At 40.2% G+C, this 22,280-nt stretch overlaps 4 protein-coding genes across 8 annotated transcripts in view; all 4 read left to right on the plus strand.

Annotated features, from left to right (window-relative positions):
• The first annotated feature begins 64 nt into the window (after positions 1–64).
• LOC147319393 (uncharacterized) lies at positions 65–3,029 on the plus strand. Its single transcript, XM_086309995.1, has 7 exons — positions 65–131; positions 206–371; positions 531–626; positions 745–801; positions 1,186–1,287; positions 1,392–1,508; positions 1,619–3,029. The coding sequence occupies exons 2-7, from the start codon at positions 210–212 to the stop codon at positions 1,646–1,648; spliced, it is 564 nt and encodes a 187-aa protein (XP_086166121.1). The 5' UTR covers positions 65–131; positions 206–209; the 3' UTR covers positions 1,649–3,029.
• Positions 3,030–5,168: 2,139 nt separating this feature from the next.
• On the plus strand, positions 5,169–15,161 carry ptdss1a (phosphatidylserine synthase 1a). The gene is made up of 13 exons (XM_086311989.1): positions 5,169–5,674; positions 6,183–6,274; positions 6,577–6,621; positions 6,701–6,825; positions 6,945–7,103; positions 7,350–7,501; positions 7,755–7,896; positions 11,261–11,373; positions 11,490–11,555; positions 11,962–12,061; positions 12,222–12,290; positions 13,315–13,381; positions 13,584–15,161. Exons 1-13 carry the CDS (start codon positions 5,493–5,495, stop codon positions 13,676–13,678), a joined length of 1,407 nt encoding a protein of 468 aa, XP_086168115.1. The 5' UTR covers positions 5,169–5,492; the 3' UTR covers positions 13,679–15,161.
• A 267-nt stretch (positions 15,162–15,428) lies between these two features.
• Positions 15,429–17,905, plus strand: LOC147319395 (E3 ubiquitin-protein ligase NHLRC1-like). The gene has a single exon (XM_086309996.1). It carries the CDS (start codon positions 15,826–15,828, stop codon positions 17,062–17,064), a length of 1,239 nt encoding a protein of 412 aa, XP_086166122.1. The 5' UTR covers positions 15,429–15,825; the 3' UTR covers positions 17,065–17,905.
• A 306-nt stretch (positions 17,906–18,211) lies between these two features.
• Positions 18,212–22,280, plus strand: part of kif13a (kinesin family member 13A) — a 39,120-nt gene continuing 35,051 nt past the window's right edge. For all 5 annotated transcript variants that reach the window (XM_086311990.1, XM_086311993.1, XM_086311991.1 and 2 more), the window contains exons 1-2: positions 18,212–18,561; positions 18,788–18,878. In XM_086311990.1, the coding sequence (XP_086168116.1) occupies positions 18,507–18,561; positions 18,788–18,878 (146 nt within the window). In that variant the 5' untranslated portion in view covers positions 18,212–18,506. The remainder of the gene's footprint in view (positions 18,562–18,787; positions 18,879–22,280) is intronic.

Here is a 22,280-nt window from a genome sequence, read left to right on the forward strand (position 1 = left end):
GGGGGGGGGGGGGGGGGGGTTCAGAAACAAAGACAACTGATGCGTCAGGTCATTTCCTTGTCAAACTCAAAGAAGAGCCAAAGAAGAGAAATTCAAGTCTGAATCAACTTCAGAGGAGAAGAAGAAAAAAGGTATTGCGTGTTTTGCAGAGATCACCTCAGTAACTGCTACAAGGTGCTTAAAAGAGTTTTCATCTCGTTCACAGGAGAATGAGGAAGACATTCGTATGTGATGAATCAATGATCATCACCATTCCAATTGGAAGTCTCAGGGATCTCCGAGATGGTCAGCTGATGCCAGAGAAATTCCACTGTGTCTTCAGAGACTCCTACAAGGTCTTTGTTATTAAGGGGAAACCTACACCTATGGGAGTAAGTTTAAACTTCCTTCTAAGCGGATGGAAAGGCAGGCGGCCGTGCATTAAATAAGTGTAAAGAAATAATTTGCATTTTATCCAAATAATTCCCTGCTCGTTTATACATTATGCACACTATTTTCTGCTTATTAGTATGATTTCTCTTTTTTATCAGGCAGCTCAAGCCATCGCTGGTGTGTTTCTTTTCACACTTGGACTGGTTCAAAAAAACAGTCCAAGCGTGCTCCTCTACACTCTACCGAGTATTCTGGTAAAAACAAACAAAAATGCTTTGTTTTGGGGGGATTTAAGCAAATTGCTAAAACTTTTTGTTATTTGGAAAGAATTTTTTTCATGCTTTCAACAATTTATGTGTATTATTATTGCAGTTTGTGGTCTGTGGTATGCTGTCCTTTGCTGCAGGAAAATTTCCAAACATGCATGTGGTGAGTAATTTGATTTAAAATTAAGGTTTTGTTTTCATGTGAAATTACTTTTCATAGAAAAAAAAATTTCTGCTGATTACATACAATTTGGCATAAAAATTATGACATAACAGTGACTATTGCCTTGATCAGGGGAAAAAATATATTATTATGCATGTATTAATTATCATTACTTCATTATGTCAGGAAACAGTTTTTATGGTTTTACACAGATGCGTTGAGTTATAGATATGTAACATTCACTTGAACCTGAACGGAGAGCTTCTTTAAAAAGTTCTTCTTTCGAACTCAGACTGTTGTCCTAAATGGGGAACACGCTAAACCCACATTGGTAGCACTGGTGCGGTTGATGCTTCTAATGAAATGTGTTTTTTAATCTTTCAGACAAAGTTGTCGTTCTCTCTGAACATTATCAGCTTCTTCTGGTCAGTTGCAGCATTTTCTCTCGCCTTGGTCTTCTTTCCTTATCATCCTACCGATGCCAAGGTAAGCTGCGGCTTACAGTCACTCTCGTTTTGTTTGGTTTGCTTTTTCTTTTTAATTCCAAGTTAAGTTGAACTACTTCGACCTGCTTTTGATTTGCTTTACAGGTGGCTCAAGGAATCAGCGTGCTGATAATGACCCTGCTGGTTGTTGAAAATTTGATTGCCATATTCTTGATCTACTGGTTGAGCAAAGCTGTGTGCAGAGAACATTTCAACACTTTGGTATGTCTTTTTTTTTTTTTACATACTCCAAGATAGTTGTAGCAAAAACAAGATATTTTATAAATAATAATAATAATAATAATAATAATCTTCATCATTTTTCTCTGCAGCCCACCGTACTGCTGAAACAGGGAGACTGAATTTTAGTGACAGATGGAAACCCGCGAACGACCTACATTTAACTTTCCTGTCAGTGTCATATGCTCCTCAGCATGCAACAAACAATGACTGTGAAAGCCTGTATTTGTCATGCACTGCTGCTCAAGTATAACTTGTATGTATTATTTTTCTTTTTGAATAGTCACAAGTTGCAACCCCTGTTTACTTCTGGATCATATGAAAGCAGCGGCCACATCTGTATTCAGTAAAAAAAGAAAAAAGTGTGTTTGTAAGCTGTCTTTGATTTTTGCAAAAAGGTAAACGTACAGTAGTTGTTTTTTTAATGAGATGCAAACCATAATTCTGAACATTAATAATTTTTTAACAAGAATATTCGTGGAGAAACATAATACAGGTGTGAGCTCGGTGCCGCTGGACTCCAGTGCTTGTCATCAACTCCTAGTTTGATTTTACGTCTCTGACTTTTACGATAACACAGAGATTTTTGCTCCCCGGATCCTTGAGCAGACGAGCTGACAGAATTCCTCAAACTTTCCTGAAATTTAAACTTTCAAAAAATCTCAGTATTTGTATTTTTAGCCATTTGTAAACACTGATTTAACTGCTTGCTGTTTAATGCATTTTAGCATTATATGTTTTTTATGGTGTTTGTGAATCAGCACATAGTTATACTTTTAAATAAACAGTTCTCTGTGTGTTTTGCTCTGTATCCTGTGTAAATGTATTACTACCCCGATACAACATGCACAAAAGAATCCGAGAAGCAAGGGTTATTTTATGTTTGCTACAAAGTAGAAAATAAGTGAAGCATGCAATGCAGTCTGTAAGATGTAATAGTTTTAATGGGAACAAATAATTTATATGTGTAAATATAATTATAATAACTGATTATTGATAGCAATTTAAAGATATATAGTGTATAAAGAAACATAAAGTAAGAACAAGGTATTTGGATATATTGTGTGTAAAGAACTTTTTATTGTTCTGCGCGATCCTAAAATCTTGTAAAAAATCAGCTGCCTTTGCAGCTGTTTTCTGCTGTTTATGAAAAATGACACAGACACTCGTCAGTAAAATAAAGCAACTGAGCAGATTTATTTACTTTTAAGGTGTTTGTACTTTCATCACGTATTCAGTAACTGTTGATCTTTAGGGCCGCAGATGGAGGGGCGCTTTTTGTTATTTTGTGCAGATAGTGTGAACGTTTCGAGAGGAAGTCTTTCTTTTTTTTCGCTTTCTTTTCACTGTAAAGCACTTTGGTTTTAAATGTGCTTTATAAATAAATTTTTGTGTGTTACTTGATTTTGTGTCAATATCTGCTTTGGACTTGCGCGTATTTAAGAAGGAAATAATGTGTTTTATTTTCCGCCCCACTTTCTCAGATCACAGGTAATTATTACTTTAAAAACCTAAAATGATGAAACAAAGGTCACCGAATATGACAAATAGCTTGTTTTAGAACTGATTTTAGGATTTAGTGACTTCTAAGATCTGGTATATATGTAACATAACACAGCTATATAATGGCGTGCTTGTAGGTGAGGTCCTTGGGCAGAGGACACTTATCTGATCCTGAAATAAGGTCAGCACTGTTGGCGACCTCTTTAAATGTTTTCTTAAGATGCACATCAATCAGAACATTTCCTGGTTTCACTTGATTTCACTTGATCTTTGCTACTGTTGTGTATTTTCACTTTTATTTTAAATTGCTTTTATTGCACGGGCCCCTTTTTCTTCAACAAACTTGCTTTGCTGCTTGTGTACTGAGATAATAATCAGTCACTGTATTGCTTTACAGTAAGTTTAGACGCAATAGTATTTTCCCATGTATTGAACTTTGCAATGTAAGTTTAGAAAAGTGTGTTTTAAACACAGAGTGCATTCATACAGCACTTTTATGTATGCCTAAGTGCTTTGACTAACGTTTACATTTTGATGGAGGCATCTGGGGGAACTCAGTGTTCAGCATTGCCCAGGGATACTTTGACACATGGTGATCTACTGATGTTCTGATTGGTAGATGACCGCTCTACCACCTTAATCACAGCCGCCCATGGAATAATAATAGCTTATTTTACTGTTAGTAAATTTATGTTTGTGAGATCGGGTGTGATCTATGGTTTGGATACAGACAAAAAAAATGAGGCCCTCCCTGTCTGTCAGCTTTGGTAGTGTTACATTTACACTATTTAATAATAATATATAAAAATAATACAAAGAAACTGACTAACAAGACAAGCCTATAGAGAGTTTATAGAACTTCTCGTGGCAAAGCTAATGTGTTTGACACAACAATGCATGCAACACCGTGATTCAATCTTATAAAGCTGCTGGACAGGAAAGGCTGGAAAACAAAAGAACAACAACAAAAAACAGTCACGAAGCCAAGTTGGACTTGGCAGAGCTGAAGATGCTTAGGGAGTGACCAGAATGGGCAGGATTTAAAATGAGTACGTCAGAGCTGAGGTTGAGCACTTTGGAGAAAAATTAGAGAGCCAAGGCTGAGATAGTTTGGACATGTGCAGAGCCGGGATATTAGCTATACTGGGCAAAGTATGCTGAAACATGGAGCTTCCAGGCAGGAGAAAAATGGGATAAAGACCACAGAGAAGATTCATCGATGTACTGAAGGAGGTCATGCTGTGACGTGACAGACGAAGAAGATTGGGATGGCAGTAGATGATGACCCTTAAAGGTAGCAGTCGAAGGAAAGAGATTGTTATACGATTAATTTAGCGGCTGCAGTATATAAAATTTATATAATCATGTCTAGACTGCTCATCTTCCATAAAGTAAATAAAAACATATCCTGATATCTAATGATTTACTTTCATACTTTAAGCACTTTTTGCACATGTCATTTAAATATTTTTACTTAGGTAAAATATGAAAAGTATTTGTTTTAAGTGCGAGTACTTCTTTTACCTCAGATGAAAGGCTGTATAAAGCAGCGGTCCCCAAGCCCCGTGAGTCGTTTGGTACCGGGCCACGAGAGTTGAGGCTCAGGTGTGAAAAATATGGTTTTCAGGGTTTTTAATCGGTTTTTAAGCGTTATTTTGTTATCGTTTTTATCGTTAACTCGGTTTTCCTGGGTCTTTTCACGTGTGTTATGAATAAATCTCCTTTTTTTTCGGTACCGGTACTAGTTTTATTTTGTTGTATTTATCCGCGACACCCTAAAGGCCGGTCCGTGAAAATATTGTCGGGCATAAACCGGTCCGTGGCGCAAAAAGGGTTGGGGACCGCTGGTATAAAGGATGCCTCTGACCCCTGCAGGGAGCGGAGAGCTTTGTTTAACACGGCATGTGAAACCATAAGGGGCCACAGGGGGGAGACAAGCACGCACCAACTTAAGTCTTTAAACAAGTGACGCATCCAATTCTGAGAAAACACTCAGGAAACGCGTTCATTTTACATGCAAACGGATGTCCGCCTGTAATTTGTGCAAGACACCAAAACCTATGCATTGCTTTATTAAGGCGTTTTTGTGTAGTCACATAATTAACTGAGAGATTTTTGAAGTCAAGAACGTGCGCAGTCACTCATGCCATAAAGTCCCTGCCTGGAAGCCATGCTAAAAACAATCAGCACACGAGCACGTGAACTCTTCCGCCTCGAGACACTCCCAGCAAGCACGCAAACCAATCAACATCAGAAGTGAACAGTTTGACTCTTAACAGTCTTTCCTCATCTCTAATTCTGCCGCTTGCTTTGCTTGCTGTACCGTTAGTAATGTAACCATTTCCACTGTGTCTGGTGTTTTTCCTGGTATTTTTCACTGGTCGAGGTGGCTCACTTTCTCATGCTGCCGTGAGGAGCTGCTGCTGCTGCTGCTGCTGCTCTCCTGCCTGGCTGCGTCCAGCTATGGCGGCCGTGTATAGCGGATCCCATACCTTAAGCAAGGATGATGTGAATTACAGGATGCATTTCCGAATGATAAACGAGCAGCAGGTCGAAGATATCACAATCGAGTTTTTCTACAAGCCGCACACGATAACGCTGCTGACATGCACCGTGCTCAGTTTGATGTACTTCGCGTTCACAAGGTGAGTCGCTCACAGCTAGCGCTCGCTAATGGGTTAGCTTAGCTGTGCTAGCAGGAACAGTGATGCTCAGAGAGCGCCAGGTACACTAGGAGGCTAGCTAACTATAGCGTTATCTTTGCGCACTTACAGTAATTGGGAATGGGTCACATTCTTAATCTGTGAGGTAATTAGACTTTAACCTCGTCAGATAGCAATAATCCATTAGTTATACAATGGCACCAAATAGGGGACTCTGTTTCCTGTGTTGGCATTAGCTACAACAGTGTAACTAGCAAGGGCATGACTCATAATGTTAGATTTAAAGTATTTTTTTTGCTTTATAGGATCTCTTTATCAGCTGTTTAGAAGCTTAAAGCAATTTTAAAGAGCATCCACATCACTTTAGTTTTAAGTAGGATGTTAACCATACTTGTAAAAATGTGCCTTTTAACTTAATATAAGCAGTGATACTGAGGTTAACTGACTGTCGCTGAGATTTCAATTTTCTGTTTCCCCTCCCTGTCTGCAGAGATGATGGAAACCCTGACAATAATCTTTGGGTGGGGGTCATTCTGGTCATCTCCTTCTTCCTTGTCATCAGTGTTTTGGCATTTCCTAATGGTAAGACAGCACAATATTATTTCTGTGAAGCTCAGTCAAGTGTGTTTGCATAAAGGACCTTAATTACAGTGGCTTAGAAGGAGCTTCACACACACTTGTGTTTTATAGAACTGTAAATAACACCCTGCTTCTCACAAGAAGATCTGTAGCTAGAAAGAAAGAGGAACTTCAGTAAAGACCTTACCATTAGTGAAATAAAATGAACTGCTACCCACATGGCTATTTTCTACCCTATCTGAGAAGTCAAGAGAACTTTGTTACTACATGTCTTTCATGCAGCGTCTTAATATACCTCTCTTTAGGTCCATTCACCAGGCCACACCCAGCGATATGGCGAATAGTCTTTGGTGAGTATTTTTCACACAATCTATCTTTATTCAGATCTTTGGTTTTCCTCTACTAACATTGTGTCCTTCTGTTGCCAAGGTCTGAGTGTTCTCTACTTCCTGTTCCTGGTTTTCATCATTTTCCTCAACTGGCAGCAGGTGAAGCAGTTGATGTATTGGCTAGATCCAAACCTGCGCTATGCCAAAAGAGAGGCAGACATAATGGTGAGCGATGGAGGCTTGCAGCAAAAATCATTTTCCTGTTGATTTACATGCTCTACTTGCGGCACTATCCGAGGGATTATTAATCATTTTAATGAGGCTGCATGCACTTCTGCTTGCAGGAATACGCTGTGAACTGCCATGTCATCACCTGGGAGAGAATCCTGAGCCATTTTGACATTTTTGCATTCAGCCATTTCTGGGGATGGGGTATGAAGGCACTTCTCATTCGAAGTTATGGATTGTGCTGGACCATCAGTATTACGTGGGAACTTACTGAGGTAGAGATGCACACAGCAGATAAGGTTGCCATCGCAAGCTGTCACTTTCTCTCTGCCCGCTGGCCTTTCTTTCTTTGTTTCTCTTGATAACGGTGAAGTTTTCAGGTCATCTAAGCTGGGGATGTCAGTGGTTTATCCTGTGGAGAATTGTGGCGTTTGATTTTACATATTCCTTCAAAATATTGCAGGCTACGTGCATGTATTGTGTACACTATTCTGTTAAATGTTCTTTTTCTGTGTCCATAGCTATTCTTCATGCACCTGCTGCCTAACTTTGCTGAATGCTGGTGGGACCAAGTCATTCTCGATATTCTGCTGTGTAATGGAGGGGGAATCTGGCTTGGCATGACTGTCTGCCGCTTTTTGGAGATGAGAACCTACCACTGGGCCAGTATTAAGTATGAGTTTATGTTGTGGGATGTGTTTACAGCTATGTCTAAACTTTTATCCTCTTTTGCACTAAGTTATATTGTAGATAAGATTCATAAATTGTTTTGAAAGTAACCCCACATCTTTATCAAGGGGGATTGGTTTGAAAGATTCATGTGATGGTATTGCTTTCATGTAGCTTTGTCTGCTAACATTAACATAATACTTACTGAAAATCTATCTGCATGCCTTTGAAACCCTCCTTCTATGCTTTCCATCCAGGGACATCCACACCACCACAGGGAAGATCAAACGAGCCGTGTTGCAGTTCACCCCTGCAAGCTGGACCTATGTACGCTGGCTTGACCCAAAGTCTTCTCTGCAGCGAGTGACGGGCGTCTACCTGTTCATGATCATTTGGCAGGTGGGTCCGTGAGAAATCTGCTTTTGTCGTCTCATGGTGACTTAGTGATGACTAGTCAGAGATCATCCTGTGTGCTCTGCCGTCTAAGTCCTGGCTAATCTGATTGGCTGCAATCTAAAACCTATCCCACATGTACCCACATAATGCTCAAGTGTCCTGCTGGCTGCATGTTAAAAGCTTATCCCATGAGAATGAGACAGGCTGAACTACTTGGGAGCATTTTATGAAAATGAGAAAACGATGGAGAATTTAAGTTAGCTTCATTGCTCTCCACTGGAAAGTCGAGTACAGCTGCCAAATTTTCTAGCCACAGGCTGCCAGGGTGATGAAAGCTAAAGGCTGGTGTTCCTCCACTTTTTGTGTTTGGTGATGAAACGGCACCATCCTCCACTTTCTCTCTCTCAGCCAGTTGAGAACTCTCTTGAGGCCTTAAATAGTAATTAGCAGTCTTTTAGAATTAGTTGAAGAGCTTGCGCATGGCACAGCTGTATTCCACATGGTGACAGTTGAGCTGCTCTTCACTAAATTCAACCACACAGGCTCCTGGCCAAATGAGTGAAAAAACATTGCTGCGGGTCCTCCGCCTCATTATCTGCCAATGCGGGCTTTTACAAAGGCGCCCTCTAAATGCACTGCTGTGACTGTTGCCAAACTCTTAAGTGTGACTTGCATTGGGAGAGAATTTTTTTATGGTGTCCTTAATTCAACCCAAAATTAGTTCAGTAAATGTTACAGTTTTCTGAAATGAGTAAGCAGTGCAATTGTTATAAATATTCTCCCACCAGCGTGACCAGATTCCTGTTTTGATGTGGGACTGTGCAGTGTTTTTATTACTTGTCCCACATCTTCAGATAGTGTCCCACAGTTTGACTACTTCTGCAGGACATGCACTTTTCCATTGTCTGGTTTTTACCCCGTGGATACAAAGGGAAGGCTTTTTACTATATTCACAAGATATATTTAGTTTTTGTGGGGGTTTTGCTGAAAAATGTTTTTCAGTTTTGCGTGGGTGGTTTAATACAAAGTGAAGTGAGGCAATATATGGGTATTTTTGGATTAGAAAATAGCCAAAATTGTCAGATATGGCTCAAAAAAGTATGCCAATTTATGGACACATACAGCCCGAAATAAAATAAAAAAAAAGTGTTAAGAGAAATAAAGTTAACAGAGAAATAAAATTGAAGGTGTTCAGATTACCTCTCAGTACTGTTGCTGTTTTCCCACTTTATTCCCCACACAGACACAGTGTTTGCCTCACATTTAGTTTGTTGTGATGTGGTCCTCCCACCTACAACAAAAAACCGTGGATGATATTGTTTGTCTGAATAATTACCTGAACAATGATAAAATATACAGTGATCTATTTTATTAAATCAGAGCTTTACAGCTTACTATATTTTTCCTGCACGGTTGTTGTACAGGCTGGATGTGAACCCATTCAGTCAACTTAACAACAGTACATAGCTGATCTATAAACAAATACAGCATACATTTAATTAATACAAATTTTAATTATGTGCTTATTCTAATGTGGCATACACATGTGAGAGAAATGTTAGATCCTTAAAAAACCTGGTGGAACAACAAATGAACCTCATGAGAGTAAATGTAGTTTGATGACACTGAACAGACTGCAGAGGTCTAAAGGACTAATTGTATTAGATCTAATTAACATATATCAGCAACATTTCTGTATTCACAGCCAAGTCCTTCTCATATTATCTGCTTGATTTTAAAAATGCAAAAATATGATGGAAAAAGTTGAACTGCAAGTTTTCCTGGCTGCCTTTGCATCCTTTAAATTATATTTTATAATACAGTATGTTAATATTAAAAAGGATAATGCAGTTCTGTTTATAACTAGTAGTACATGCTAATATATATTTTTTGTCTTAAGACCACATTTGCCTTCAGATGTGCCTTAATTATTCATGTACAGATTCAAAAAGGTGCTGAAACATTCCTGAGATTTAGGTCCATATCAACATGACAGCCTCACACAGTTGATGCAGATTTATCAGCTGCACATTCATTATGTGAATCTTACATTAAGCACATCCCAAAGGCGCTCTCTTGGATTGAGATCTGGTGGCAGTGGAGGCCATTTGAGTACACAGTTCGATATAACGATATATATCGGATCATGATATAAAAACGTCTATCGTTTCATTTTACGCTATTGTTTGTTTCGTGGTGTCGCAAAATAAACTGTTTACGGCAATATTTTTTCATCGTTCTGATGGTCACTGTAGTGGCTATATTAATTTCTTAAAGTTCTCTCTTTCTCTTATATGTAATATAACCACACTACAGACGGACAAGCGCCTGTTTTTATGCGTTGTCGTTAGCAACAGCAACGGTAACACCTTCGCATGTCCGCTTGTTTATGTTCCACATACACCTTTCACAATAAAGCTCAAGATCCTGTTGAGACTTTTCAAAATAAACTGAATCACGTGAAAGAGCAGATTATTTACGGATGAGAAGTAAAAAAGAGCCGCCAGGTGCTAAAAAATAAACCTTAGACTCAAACGTTAGAACAGGCTTTTCCCCGCAGCACGCCGTGTAATAAATACAAAGAAAACGGCGGCCTTTACAACTTATGTCTAAAAATGTATAGTTTCATGCATCGGTTAAAACACTCGACTCCGGGTAAAGGACGCACAGCTGGAAACACTTCACGCAAGTCGAGCTGCCCGAGATTCACAGAATTTACAGAAAATGTTAAATTTTTGTGATTAATATCGTTATCGGGACGATAGAATTCTTATATTGGGATATGAGATTTTGGTCATATTGCACAGCCCTACAGTGAGTGAATGAGTGAACTCATTTTCGAGTTCAAGAAACCAGTTTGTGAAGTTTATCTGAGGTGTGCTACATGGTGAGTTATCTTGTGTCAATATTCCCAACACCATTACATCACCAGCAACCTGAGCTGTTTATATAAGAGAGATTGGATCCATGCTTTGGTGTCAGAAATCATGTTTCATCAGACCAGGCAATGTTTTTCCAAACTTCTGTTTTTCAAGATTGATGAAATTATGCAAATTGTAGCCTCAGTTTCCTATTTTTAGCTGTTAGGAGTGTCACCCGGTGTGGTCTTCTGCTGAGGTAGCACATCTGCTTTAAGGTTCCATCTAACTTCAGCGGGTGGTTGATTAAATACTTGAGTTATGCACAAGTGCAACAGGTGTACCCAACAAAGTGGCCGGCTAGAGTATATTAAAGAGTTTTGTGAGTTTAAGTTTAAAGTTTCAGTATGGTAAAATGAATAGAAATGTCCTACTGTCTGAATAATTGTAAACAATGCTATACTTGCTTTTGTTTTTAACTATAGTTCTTTTTATCATTTTTTTCACAGCTTACTGAGTTGAACACATTCTTCCTTAAGCACATTTTCGTCTTTCCTGCAAGCCATGCTCTTAGCTGGTGTCGAATCCTGTTCATCGGTATCATCACAGCTCCAACAGTAAGGTATATCATTTCATGCATTTACCCTCATTATGTGGCAGGTGGGTAAAAGGAAACAGAGACACAGACTAGAAGTTCCAGTGAAATTTGCTAAAAATTTGCTTTGTTTTTTCCTTTAGGCAGTATTATGCATACCTAACAGACACACAGTGCAAGAGAGTTGGGACCCAGTGTTGGGTATTTGGGTAAGTAACCTGATTTTAAAGCTTGTTAATAATAAGCCTGCTTAACATCTTGTATTCCTATGAACATGTAGTGCTGTGTACACATAGCCATGAGCAGTGACAGCAGCTCAAGGAGGAGATGTTACCTGAGCTACCAGAGATTATGAACAGTGGTATTCATGCAGGCATTTCACTGCCTCACTCAAGGACTAAGCTGTCAAACAGCTGACCTACATCAGGAATATTTTTATCCAAAAAAGTTCAAATGTGTAGGTCAGTGACCCAAGCACTGCTCTCAGATAAAAGCCCAAAACTGACATGTTTGATTTGGATGTTATTTTTAGGTTTGGATTTCTCTTCTTTTTGCTACCAGTGAGTTAAAATACTGAACTATGTGTTTGTTTTGCCCCCTCCCTCTCATTCACAGGGCAATAGCCTTTCTGGAGGCTTTGGCATGCATTAAGTTTGGGCAGGACTTGTTCTCAAAAACACAGATCCTCTATGTGATCCTCTGGCTGTTGTGTTTGGTAAGGTCTATCGTGCACTGAAATGCGTATAATTTATTTTATACATATATTTTTGTTTTTTAATATGAATATTCTAACATATGATGAATGCTGCAAGTAATTTTTTACACATTTTCCATGAATCATTTTACAGTTTCTGTTCCCTTCATTCTGTTTTTAGGCCTTCATTACATTCCTGTGTCTGTATGGAATGGTATGGTACGCAGAAACATATGGTCCAAGGGAAAAGGTATGTTTATTGCTTTAGCTTTCATGAGTTTTTCCATTTAACTGCTTTAGACCTTGAAGCATTTACAAAGAATTTAAGGCCTTAGTCACACAGGCCTACAGACCAGTCGACAATCCCCTGGCAGCCTCTGGAAACTAGTGTAGTCCCTGCACCAAAAACTTACCAAGACGAACTATTCACAGAGCAGTAGTGAAACTTGAAGAGCAGTACAACAAGAAACTGAGAACAATCCCCCTCAAAGTGAAAGCTGTGCTTTACCACTGCAACCAAAACATTTCAAATGAGACAACTTTTACTCTGAAGGTGTCACACTTTCAAAGTAAAAGTATCCCTGCTCAGCTGATAGCTAGTAAGTGTTAAGAGGCTATCGGTGCAGCACCGTATATGACCATTTTCAACCAGCGACCACTAGCAACACCTTGCCAACCGGTCTCACAGAAAATATAGTTTCCTTAGTGACCTGTGGTTGCCAGGAGTCTGAAGTTTTTCAGATCTGTTGAGGACAGGAATGATCGGAATTAGGAAAAACAATGTGAATGTCCATAAAAGCACTTAAAACGTGCAAATTGGAGTTAATTTCAATCCCAACTTGTTTCTTTATTCTCAGCCTTTCTAACAAATACACGGTTTGGTTGGCCATACCCCACACCCACAATCATTAACAATATAAAAAACTTTACTCACATATAGATCAGTGCAATAGCATCAGGCATCACACTTCAGTGCCTTTCTGTAAACTCTTGTTACGTCTAAATAAAGCTACAACAAACTGACATCTGTGCCTGAATGGCAAAAGGCCAAATGTCCTGGGTGAAGCCAACCATGCTTAATGCTCTGTAGCTAAATAATCATCAAAGATCATTAGTAAATATTAACATTCAAGGTTTTCCTTGTAGGGGTTGTTATCGGGTTGTTTACAGAGAAAGCTGTACGGAGTCAGTTAGCCGTGATGCATGTACAGTATGGTCTCTGTCCAGTTACAGGTATGTGTGTGTCATGTGTCTTAAACCTTTTCTCCCCTCAGAGCCTCTCAGAATGTGAAGACAGTAATTTCGCAGAGTTTGCTGACCATGTGTATGAGGGATTTAAAGGTACACTGACTTCACTGTAATTCATCCAGCACACCACATTAAAAAATGCATACCAGTATTCAGTTGCTGTCTTGTAAATGGGTGACCTCTAGTGTTTATTATAGTGCTTTACATATGCATACTCATACATGTGTGAGAAGAAACACAGTGCAGTTACATCTCTTTATGGGTTCATTTGAAATATGTGAGCTTCATGTTTCAGGAGAAACTGATGTAGACGGTGACAGCCCCAAAGCCAGACAGAGAAAGAAGGACTCAGGAAAGACCAAATCCATCAACGGCCTCGACAGCCAGTAGGAGTTGGAGGCGGAGGCTGTTGGGTAACCCAAAGTGTGAAAGATTACAGATGGAGAAGAGGGTAAAGCTACGACCACTTCCTGATGTAACCGAAGCCTAGAAAGCCACCCACCTACAGTAGATGGAGTGCAGACAGCAGAAGTGGAAAAACAGGTCCATGCAGTGTTATTAGGAGTGCACAGTGGCTCAGACTACAGAGATACACACGTTGGTGTGTGCTGTAGTCATAAAAGCTCCTAAACCACTGATCACTTTTTTTTTTGTGTTTGCTTTTTGGATGAAAGAGTGGGAGAATTTTATTTTGTGCGAGTGTGTGAGAGAAAGGTGTGGCAACAAAAACTGCCATTTCTAAATATAATTGCATGATCATTGTAGCTAGTGAGCTATAATTCAGTTATCCTATGAAGCAGTATCATTAAAGGCTAATGTACAATTGACTGGTTTATATCAACTCTGGTATCAAACCCATTTCAATGTTAAAAGCCATTATGTAGAATTTATCACTTAGTGGAGCGTCTATGTTTATAGCACAAAAGAAGCTAAAGCATTTTTATATAAATGTCTGTCACTGATTATCTATTTACATCATAGATGTTCACTATTTTATGTTTTTTAACTTGAATGTGGGCAGGAGTTCAATACCAGACAGCTTTAGCGTGGTAGGATCACCGGCTTGGGTCTGCGTTTGGCCTGTAATGAAGCAAAGCACACAGTTTAAGCACTTTGCAGAAAGTTTATTGAAAATACTGTACATTAAGTAATGTTCGAGTATTTTGTGAATCATTGTGACCTTGAGTGATTTTACTCTCCTTGTCCTCCTGTGGCTGCTAATTTTTTTTCTTTTCTTTTCTTTTCTTTTCTTCTTTTTTTTTTTTTACTAATAAGAGAAGATAATTATTCAAATTACTGCATGTATTGTCAGTTTTTCTGTCTGTGTCTGGATTGACCTTGTTGCGTATATTGCATTTGCATGGCTGACTCCAATCAAAACAAGTGTTGTAGTAGGAAACCGTTACAAGAGTCTTTGTATTCACCACACAGCAAGATGCCAGTATTGTTATGTGAACCTTTTTCACTGTCGTGGTAACATTTTAATTCACCCCTTGTGCCTGTTTGCATGTTTGTTTTGTTTTTTTTAACTCCTATCTTCTTTCAGTTTCTATTAAGACTGATTTTTTTTGTGTGTGTTTTTGATTCTTCTGGCCTTGAGTATTTTATTTGAAGGTTATATTTCCATTTCATGTGTCAGTATCATCTCAGTACAGATATACTATCCCTCATAATCCTTGACAATCCAGACACTGACCTCTCTGGAACAGACCTGGCTCCCGTGCTACATACAGTAGACACTAAATAGGACCTCGTCTGTGGATTTAGATGTCATTTGCCAAAAACAATTCTGCTGAAAACGACCTGTGCTGTTCTTTTCCACTGTGAAATGTATTAAAAGTGTTTTCATTTCCTCTTAATCTTGTTTGGTCGTTTTTACTTGCTGTCACATTCCTATTAGCAGGAAGCCCCTCTGTGTTTGCGTACTTAACAAGAGAAATTTTAAATGACATTGTTTGACCCCTGAGGGGTGTCCCGCTGCAGCAAAGGAGGGCTGGATTGGCTGATTCAAGCACGGCCCATAACAGATCAGATTTCACTCCGTCTGTACAGCATGAAACTCAGACTGAAATAGCTGCCGCATGCTGACCTACGGCAAGATGTATTTGAAGGTACGGTTGCTGTTCCTTTGGAAATAAACATGAGTAGTGGCAGAGCTGTGGCTGACACACTGTTGCACATTTAAGATTGTGCACTGAACTCCAGCCAGGCATATTTCTTTCTTTCCTTTTTTAAAAGTAATATACAGGCTTTTTTGTCACTGAATTTACTCTGTGATATCTGCAATTTGGGTTCTGTGACTGTTCCAAAGGAGGGCAGCAGAGAGCCTTAGTTATGTGCAAAATACCACGTGACAGTTGAGGCCTAAAAGCCCAGGGCACGAGTGCTTACACAAAATTGTGCTTCATATGCCTCTCTCCATGATTCTCTATTTCACCACGTAAATTGGCATTCTATTTTGGTTTCCTGAATTTGCTGCTGCCTGCATCAGCTGACTGAACCATCCCACAGGGTTTAAAGAACAGGATATTTCAGTCATGGCTAAGAGTCTCCAACATCGTGGCTGCCTCAGTCCAGAGGGGATCATCAGAGAGATACAGATCAACCTACTGGAGTGCAAAGTCTGCTTCGAGACGTTTAGCTGTCAGCAAAGGGAGCGCAGACCGCAGAACCTTTCCTGTGGCCATGTACTCTGTCTGGAATGCATCACAGCTTTGTCCCACCCTCTCCTGAGGAAGCTGGAGTGCCCTTTCTGTCGACAGTTATGCAGTGTTGACAGCACCTCCCACTGCCAGGTTCTTAGTGACCTAAAGGATCTTCTGTTGTCTCAAAGTCCCTCACCGTCTGCTCCTCCGTGTAGAGCAAAAGCTGGTTTTATCTTTCCCGCAGCTCTGACGTGCACAACTCTTCTCCTGCGTACTGCATTTGGTGGGTGGGGGACTCTTATCAACCCAACTGGAATAGCTGTTTTGGGGTCCTCAGGAACAATAGTTGTGGTCCATGATGGAGAAAAGAGAGTGGTGGTGTTCAATCTACAGGGAAAGAAGCTGCACAGCTTTGGGCGAAAAGGAGCAGCCAGTGGGGACATCTGTTACCCAGTGGACGTGGCAGTGACCCCAGCTGGTCACGTGGTTGTGACTGATGCAGGTGATAAAGCTGTAAAAGTGTTCACATCCAGGGGGAATCACATGTTGACAATCAAAGATTCCTTCCAGATGCCCTGGGGCGTGGACACTGACAGTTGTGGACACATCCTGGTCTCTGATGTTGAGGCCGGCACTCTCTCCAAGGTGAGGGTGGACTATAGTCACAGCGTCGTTCTAGAGCATCAAACAACCATTTCAGACCTTCAGTGCCCTAAAGCGGTGGCCTATTGTTGCGTGAATGGGAACACTGCAGTGACGGAGCATCTAACTGATGTCACCAATCCAACGGAGAGACACCAACACAGAAGGCTCAGGGTGTTTACAAAAGAGTTCCACCTCCTTTACCAGACAGACACTTTTAGCCTGACCCTGCAGTCCACAGTGAGGCTCAGCATCTCGGGTGTGGCGTTCGACAGAGATGGAGATCTAATTGTGATTGACTCAGACCAGGGGATGATTTGGAGCTTAGGGAAGCTCCAGAGTGGCCCAGTCCGTACTCCTCTTGTGGGAGACCATCTTATTCGCCCTGTTGGATTAACGCTACTGAACAACCTTCTCATTACACTGGACAGTGGAGACCATACAGTGAAGATTTATTCTCCCAAATCTGATGCTGGACCTGTGACATAGTTTATGTATGAACAATCCCAAAGTAGCTGTTCAAGTGAGACAAATTCAATAAAGTGAAGTGAAATGTAGCTTATCACAGGATGAAGTGATGAGAGGTTGTATTAATTTATTTTTGTTGTTGTTTGAGTTGCCTTCTGTGACTAGTTTACAAGTCAAGTTTTACTTTAGATAGAGTGTAAAAATGTCATTGTGTTACTTTGAAAGTGTCAAAATAATAATAAAACAAAAGGTTGTATATGGTGAAACCATTTTCAGCAGGACGTCAGGTATGAAATTATGTCTGTTATTGTGTTAATGTTGTAGCAGTTGTTGAAAATGATGTTGTGTTATTTAATGACGTGTAATATAGCAATGTGATGATTCTCAGTCTCTGAACTGATCCAAGGCTTTTGAAAAATTATGCCAATTGAAACTATCTGAGAAATAAAGGTCCAGCTGCTAACAGCAGACAGTGAGACCATACATAGATAGTATAAACGTTATATGCCACAACTACAGATTATATGTTTATTTTTTCCGTGTATAACAGAAGACTTTTTAAATTAGATTATATCATATGTGTTAAAACAGAAGTTACAAATTATGTATATGTGTGTGTGTGTGTGTGTGTGTGTGTGTGTGTGTGTGTGTGTGTGTGTGTGTGTAAGAGCTTTTTAATGCAAAACTTTAAGGTGATTGACAAATGGCAAAACTTAAACTTTAAAAAGAAATTCAAAGAAGCCCAGAATAAATGCTAATGTAACGGTTAGATTTGGCAGCTTGGGGATATAAGAGTGAAAAACAGACATTATTTTTAGGCTTTACGTCAACAGAAGTGAGGTGGTGGGTCAAAAAATGATTCTGCTAAACCTTATAATAAAGTTATATAACTGTAAAATTTTTTGACCCCTTTTCTTGCTTACCAAAAATGCAAATAATTAAACAATTCAGTGTGTATGTGTGAGAGAACTAAGCGCCAATAAGTCGTAGCCAAAAATCATATTTGATAACAACTGTTTAAAGCTGACTCCTAGCTCCGCACTGCCTCTCAATGCTCACTGATGCATGTGAACTAACTTGTCACACACGCTCACATTTCTCGTTCATTGGTTTCCCCCAATGCGCCGATGCGCCGGCGGGGTGCGTAAATCCTTTCCCCCTCTTTGGCACAGCCTCTCCAGTCTGCCAGAGGATAGCAGTCGTGCTCCCAGTGGAAGATGGCGGTGGGGATGCTGTCTGGGGCTGGAGCTGAGTGCTGGATTTGCACAAGAAGCGAACCCGGATGGATACTAAGACAAAAATGAACGCTTTCCCATCACTTCTCATCGAGGATCGGACTCATTTGGGATTGTTTAGCTAGATTCTTTTGCCCTGTTTTCTGGCAAAAAGCCGGGCTTTCTTGTCGGAGACTCTGCGTTGATAGCTGGGCGAATAGACAGGGTGGGAGTGAAAAGTGGACGAAAATGTCGGATACAAAGGTAAAAGTTGCAGTGAGAGTTCGGCCCATGAACCGCAGGGGTAAGTGTTATAACGACGATTTCTGCTTGCAGACTCCTTTTCTGTCTCCTTGGCTTCGTGCCACATTACCATAAACTTTTGGTTTCTTCGCCATTGCTGCTTTCAGTTTGAGTTGTGAGCCTGAAGTCAGACTTGAGAATAGTTTAAAGAAGGCCAAAGTAACTCCGATTTTATTCTTCACACCCCCGCATTCTGCTTCACTTTCCAAACAAACTTTTCTCTGCAGAAATTGAACTGAATACAAAATGTGTCGTGGACATGGAGGACAACCAAACTGTTCTGCACCCACCGCCCTCCAATGCAAAAGGAGAGAACAGGTAAACAAAACTCACATACTGTCAAGAGTTTAAATGAATATTTGTGCACTAAGTTATTTACAGAACTATTGTGCGTTAGGGCGCCTTAAGATTCGCTGTAGTTATGAGTGTTTTGGAAATGTCTGGTGACAAAAGCATTCAAAATGAGCAAATAACTGTACACACAGTGACCTCCTGTAGCAGTGTCTGAAAATACACTAAAGCAAGAGCACTTATAAACACTTTATCTTTAATTCAAAGGAGAATTTAGTCAAATAAAATATGTGCAAATGCAACGCTGCTGCTGCTGCTGCAGCAAAGGACATGGTGTCTGTCACCCACCTGCTTGCAATATGATATTATGTTATGTAATTCATGTGAACTTTCCAAGAGTAATCATCTCAGGATAATAACACCACCTTGGTATTTTGCATGGCTGATTTGGGGTTTTCAAAGCCACGAGAGGAGGTTGAGCCTCTTTGATATGAAGACATGTACAAGGCTGAGCAGATAAATGTCTGGCCTCGGGGTGCCACTGTAAATCTCCGAAGTCAGAGGTAATTTGTCATGTTGCATTCAAAGACATGTTGGATCACACTGATGGTTTTTAAAGACACAACGGGCTGCGCATTTTATCTAAGAGTAAAGAAAAGCTTCTAAGAAAGCTAAGCATCCTTTAACCTTTCACACTATCTGTGCACTCTGAAGGTCATTAAAACTTTGTGCTGTGTTCTGACATGATTTCATACTGTACTGAAGACAAGTCTGAAGCCACACAGAATATAGGCCAACGATGAGTGTATGCTCATAAATTTCATGCCTGTTAGCAATAGTCACAGATGTAATATTTCCTCCCATCATGGTTGGTGGATTTTCTGCTGTTTTTTTGGTTTTTTTGCGCTTGTTTTGCTTTCTCTCTTGTCACACATGGTTAGACAGCTGACCTGATTACCAGCAGGCGCAAATAAAGCTAAAAGGATGCTCAGTCTGAACACAATCCAAGGTTCTTTGTTGCCCCCCCCCCCCCCCACCCACCCACACACAGCATATTTATAATTTGCGTAATGTCCTTACTGATTAGTTAAAGTGAACAAACAACTCTTCGAGCCACAGTGTGACTGCTGAATATGAAGCCATAGGAGGCAACTGCCTCCAGTCAAGGCTTTTCTCGTGGCCTGCACCCAGCCTTGTTAAAGTTTTCAAGTAACTCGCAGTCAGCATCAAACAGCGTTAAGCTCACTCGCCCAGCAGCTCGGGTACACGCACATTAACCTGTACTTAAGGCAATTATCACAACAGAAATTACCATACAGTGGCTGCTTTCCAGACAGTTAAACAAATCCCGCTCACAGCTAACACATGTGGAACGGGAGAGCTGAACAGAAAGCTGCTGTGAGCGAGCGGTCAGAGGAGCGACAGTAACCGAGATGCAGATACGTGCATTATATTCGTCTCAGAGTCAGGATGTTTCAACTCCTCCCAGTTGCCATGTTGATGGGTGAGACACAAACACATTTCACATTTTCATCCAGCGTGAGTTTCCACATCTGATTAGATGCTGTATCAGTTATACAGAGATTCCTTTCATGGAAGCTCAGTTAAATGTTTTCAGCTTCCCCTGAATTCACCTTATTAGATCCTGGAATGGTTTGTTGTCTAGCTGCACATCAGCCACGACCTTCTGTGCTCTGACTCGCTTTGGTTTTATTATGTCTCATCGCTATTCTATAGTGCAGTCCAGGCATATAATTACTTGTTAACATTTCAGCACTAGTGCTGTGTGTGTGTTTTGGGTCTCTGTGCTTAGGCTGCCACGGTTTTCCCAAACCATATAATTTTCCCCTTTTGCTGCTTGTGGAGCCACAAAAGAGGATACCCTGATCGCTAAGACTTTGCCTTGTTTTGAAGACACCTGTTCCTGTGTGTTGGGAATGTGTCAGATTGAGTGGGTATTAGCATACCAAATATGGCTGACCAAGATCCTGGGAACTTTTTCTCTCTCATGGGAATGATGAGGCACAGCCCTAGAATGGGATAAGCAGTAACAGATATTTTTAATGTAGACACGTCTTAATTTAATAGGTATTTTGTTTATATCTTTGGCTGCATATTTTGAAATTCAGGATTTATAAATGGAAAAAAATGACAACATCTGGATCTCAGTGAGACTCTTTTTGCTTCAGTGGTTTTGCTCAGTGCCTAAAATTTTTTAATATTGCTTCAGTCTGATGAAATACAGAAATGATGTCTTTTTGGGAGGTGGAATCGAGTGAATGAGTTTATCAGGTTGGACAACACCTCTAAAAACGTGACTCATGTAAAGAATTTAAAGAAAGGATTTCGTTTGAAGCCTCTGCACCACAGAACATTATGGCTACACTCATGACTCCCACCCCACTCTCCTGTTTCCCTGAGAATTGAAGAGTAAGCTCAGCGGTTTGCAAATGAAACGTGGGCTATGACTTCAGGGCTAGAGGTTAAATTTCCTAAGGTTCGTCTTTCGTCTGCTTGCTAAGCTGGCACAAATGGCATATTTGAAACAGGAATCTGGGAAAGGTTTAGTTTTCATGTGACAGTCAGTCACAATCAGGGTGGGGGTGGACAGGCAGTGAAATACCTGAGGCTGCTGTCTGCACAGGGGATGAGTGCCTGAGCAATATGACCAAAAAAACCTCTCTTCGACTCACACAATAGAGCCATATTACATCTATCAAGTCCCAGCATGTCCGTCAACGTGCAACAACTGAATACAAGGTCATGTTGTGTTGGAAAATCTGCTTTATGTAAATCTCTTGCTTGTCTTGTTCAGATGCACAGTTATTGGAAAAGACAAGAGCTAACCACAATCACTTTTTAGACAGACGCAATGGAGTCTGTTTTATGTCACATGGAGGTGCTGCCTTTTGTCTTCCATGTGGTCATTTTTTTTCAGAAGGCATTTGTCTTTGTCCTGTCGAATATGCAAGTTTTTGGGGCTTCTCATCCCCCATGTCACTCTAGCTCTGCAGTCCTGCATTTCAAGATGATTAGTGGAAGCATGTCTTTATCTGATAATGTCTGTCCCCAAGCTTGTAATTTCACGTCTAATCTCTTCTTATCTCCGATGGTCACAAGAGCTCAATTGGGTTTATCTGCACTTACTAGTGTTATCTTGCTTACTTGAATATGTAATCTGTGCGGTGTGGAGTGCAGCTTCAGTTAAAAAACCCGCTGCTGCTTCTGAAATTTCATGAACAAATACATTCTTTTAAATATGTTCAGAAAGATGAGTAATTTGGTCCCGAATGTCCTGATTTCTCTATTTTTCCTAAATGTTCATTTTTTTGAAATAAGGAACTCAACTTTAAAATGTTGTTCCGAGAAGATTTTTGCAACCCTTACTGTCTTTGCAATTAATAATAATTAAAAATCCAATCAAGCAAC

This window comes from Aulonocara sp. 'chitande type north' Nkhata Bay, linkage group LG11, assembly GCF_057382095.1.
Source record: "Aulonocara sp. 'chitande type north' Nkhata Bay isolate Kocher_YH1m ecotype deep benthic linkage group LG11, A_spYH_male_GT1.1, whole genome shotgun sequence".
Lineage (NCBI taxonomy): Eukaryota > Metazoa > Chordata > Actinopteri > Cichliformes > Cichlidae > Aulonocara > Aulonocara sp. 'chitande type north' Nkhata Bay.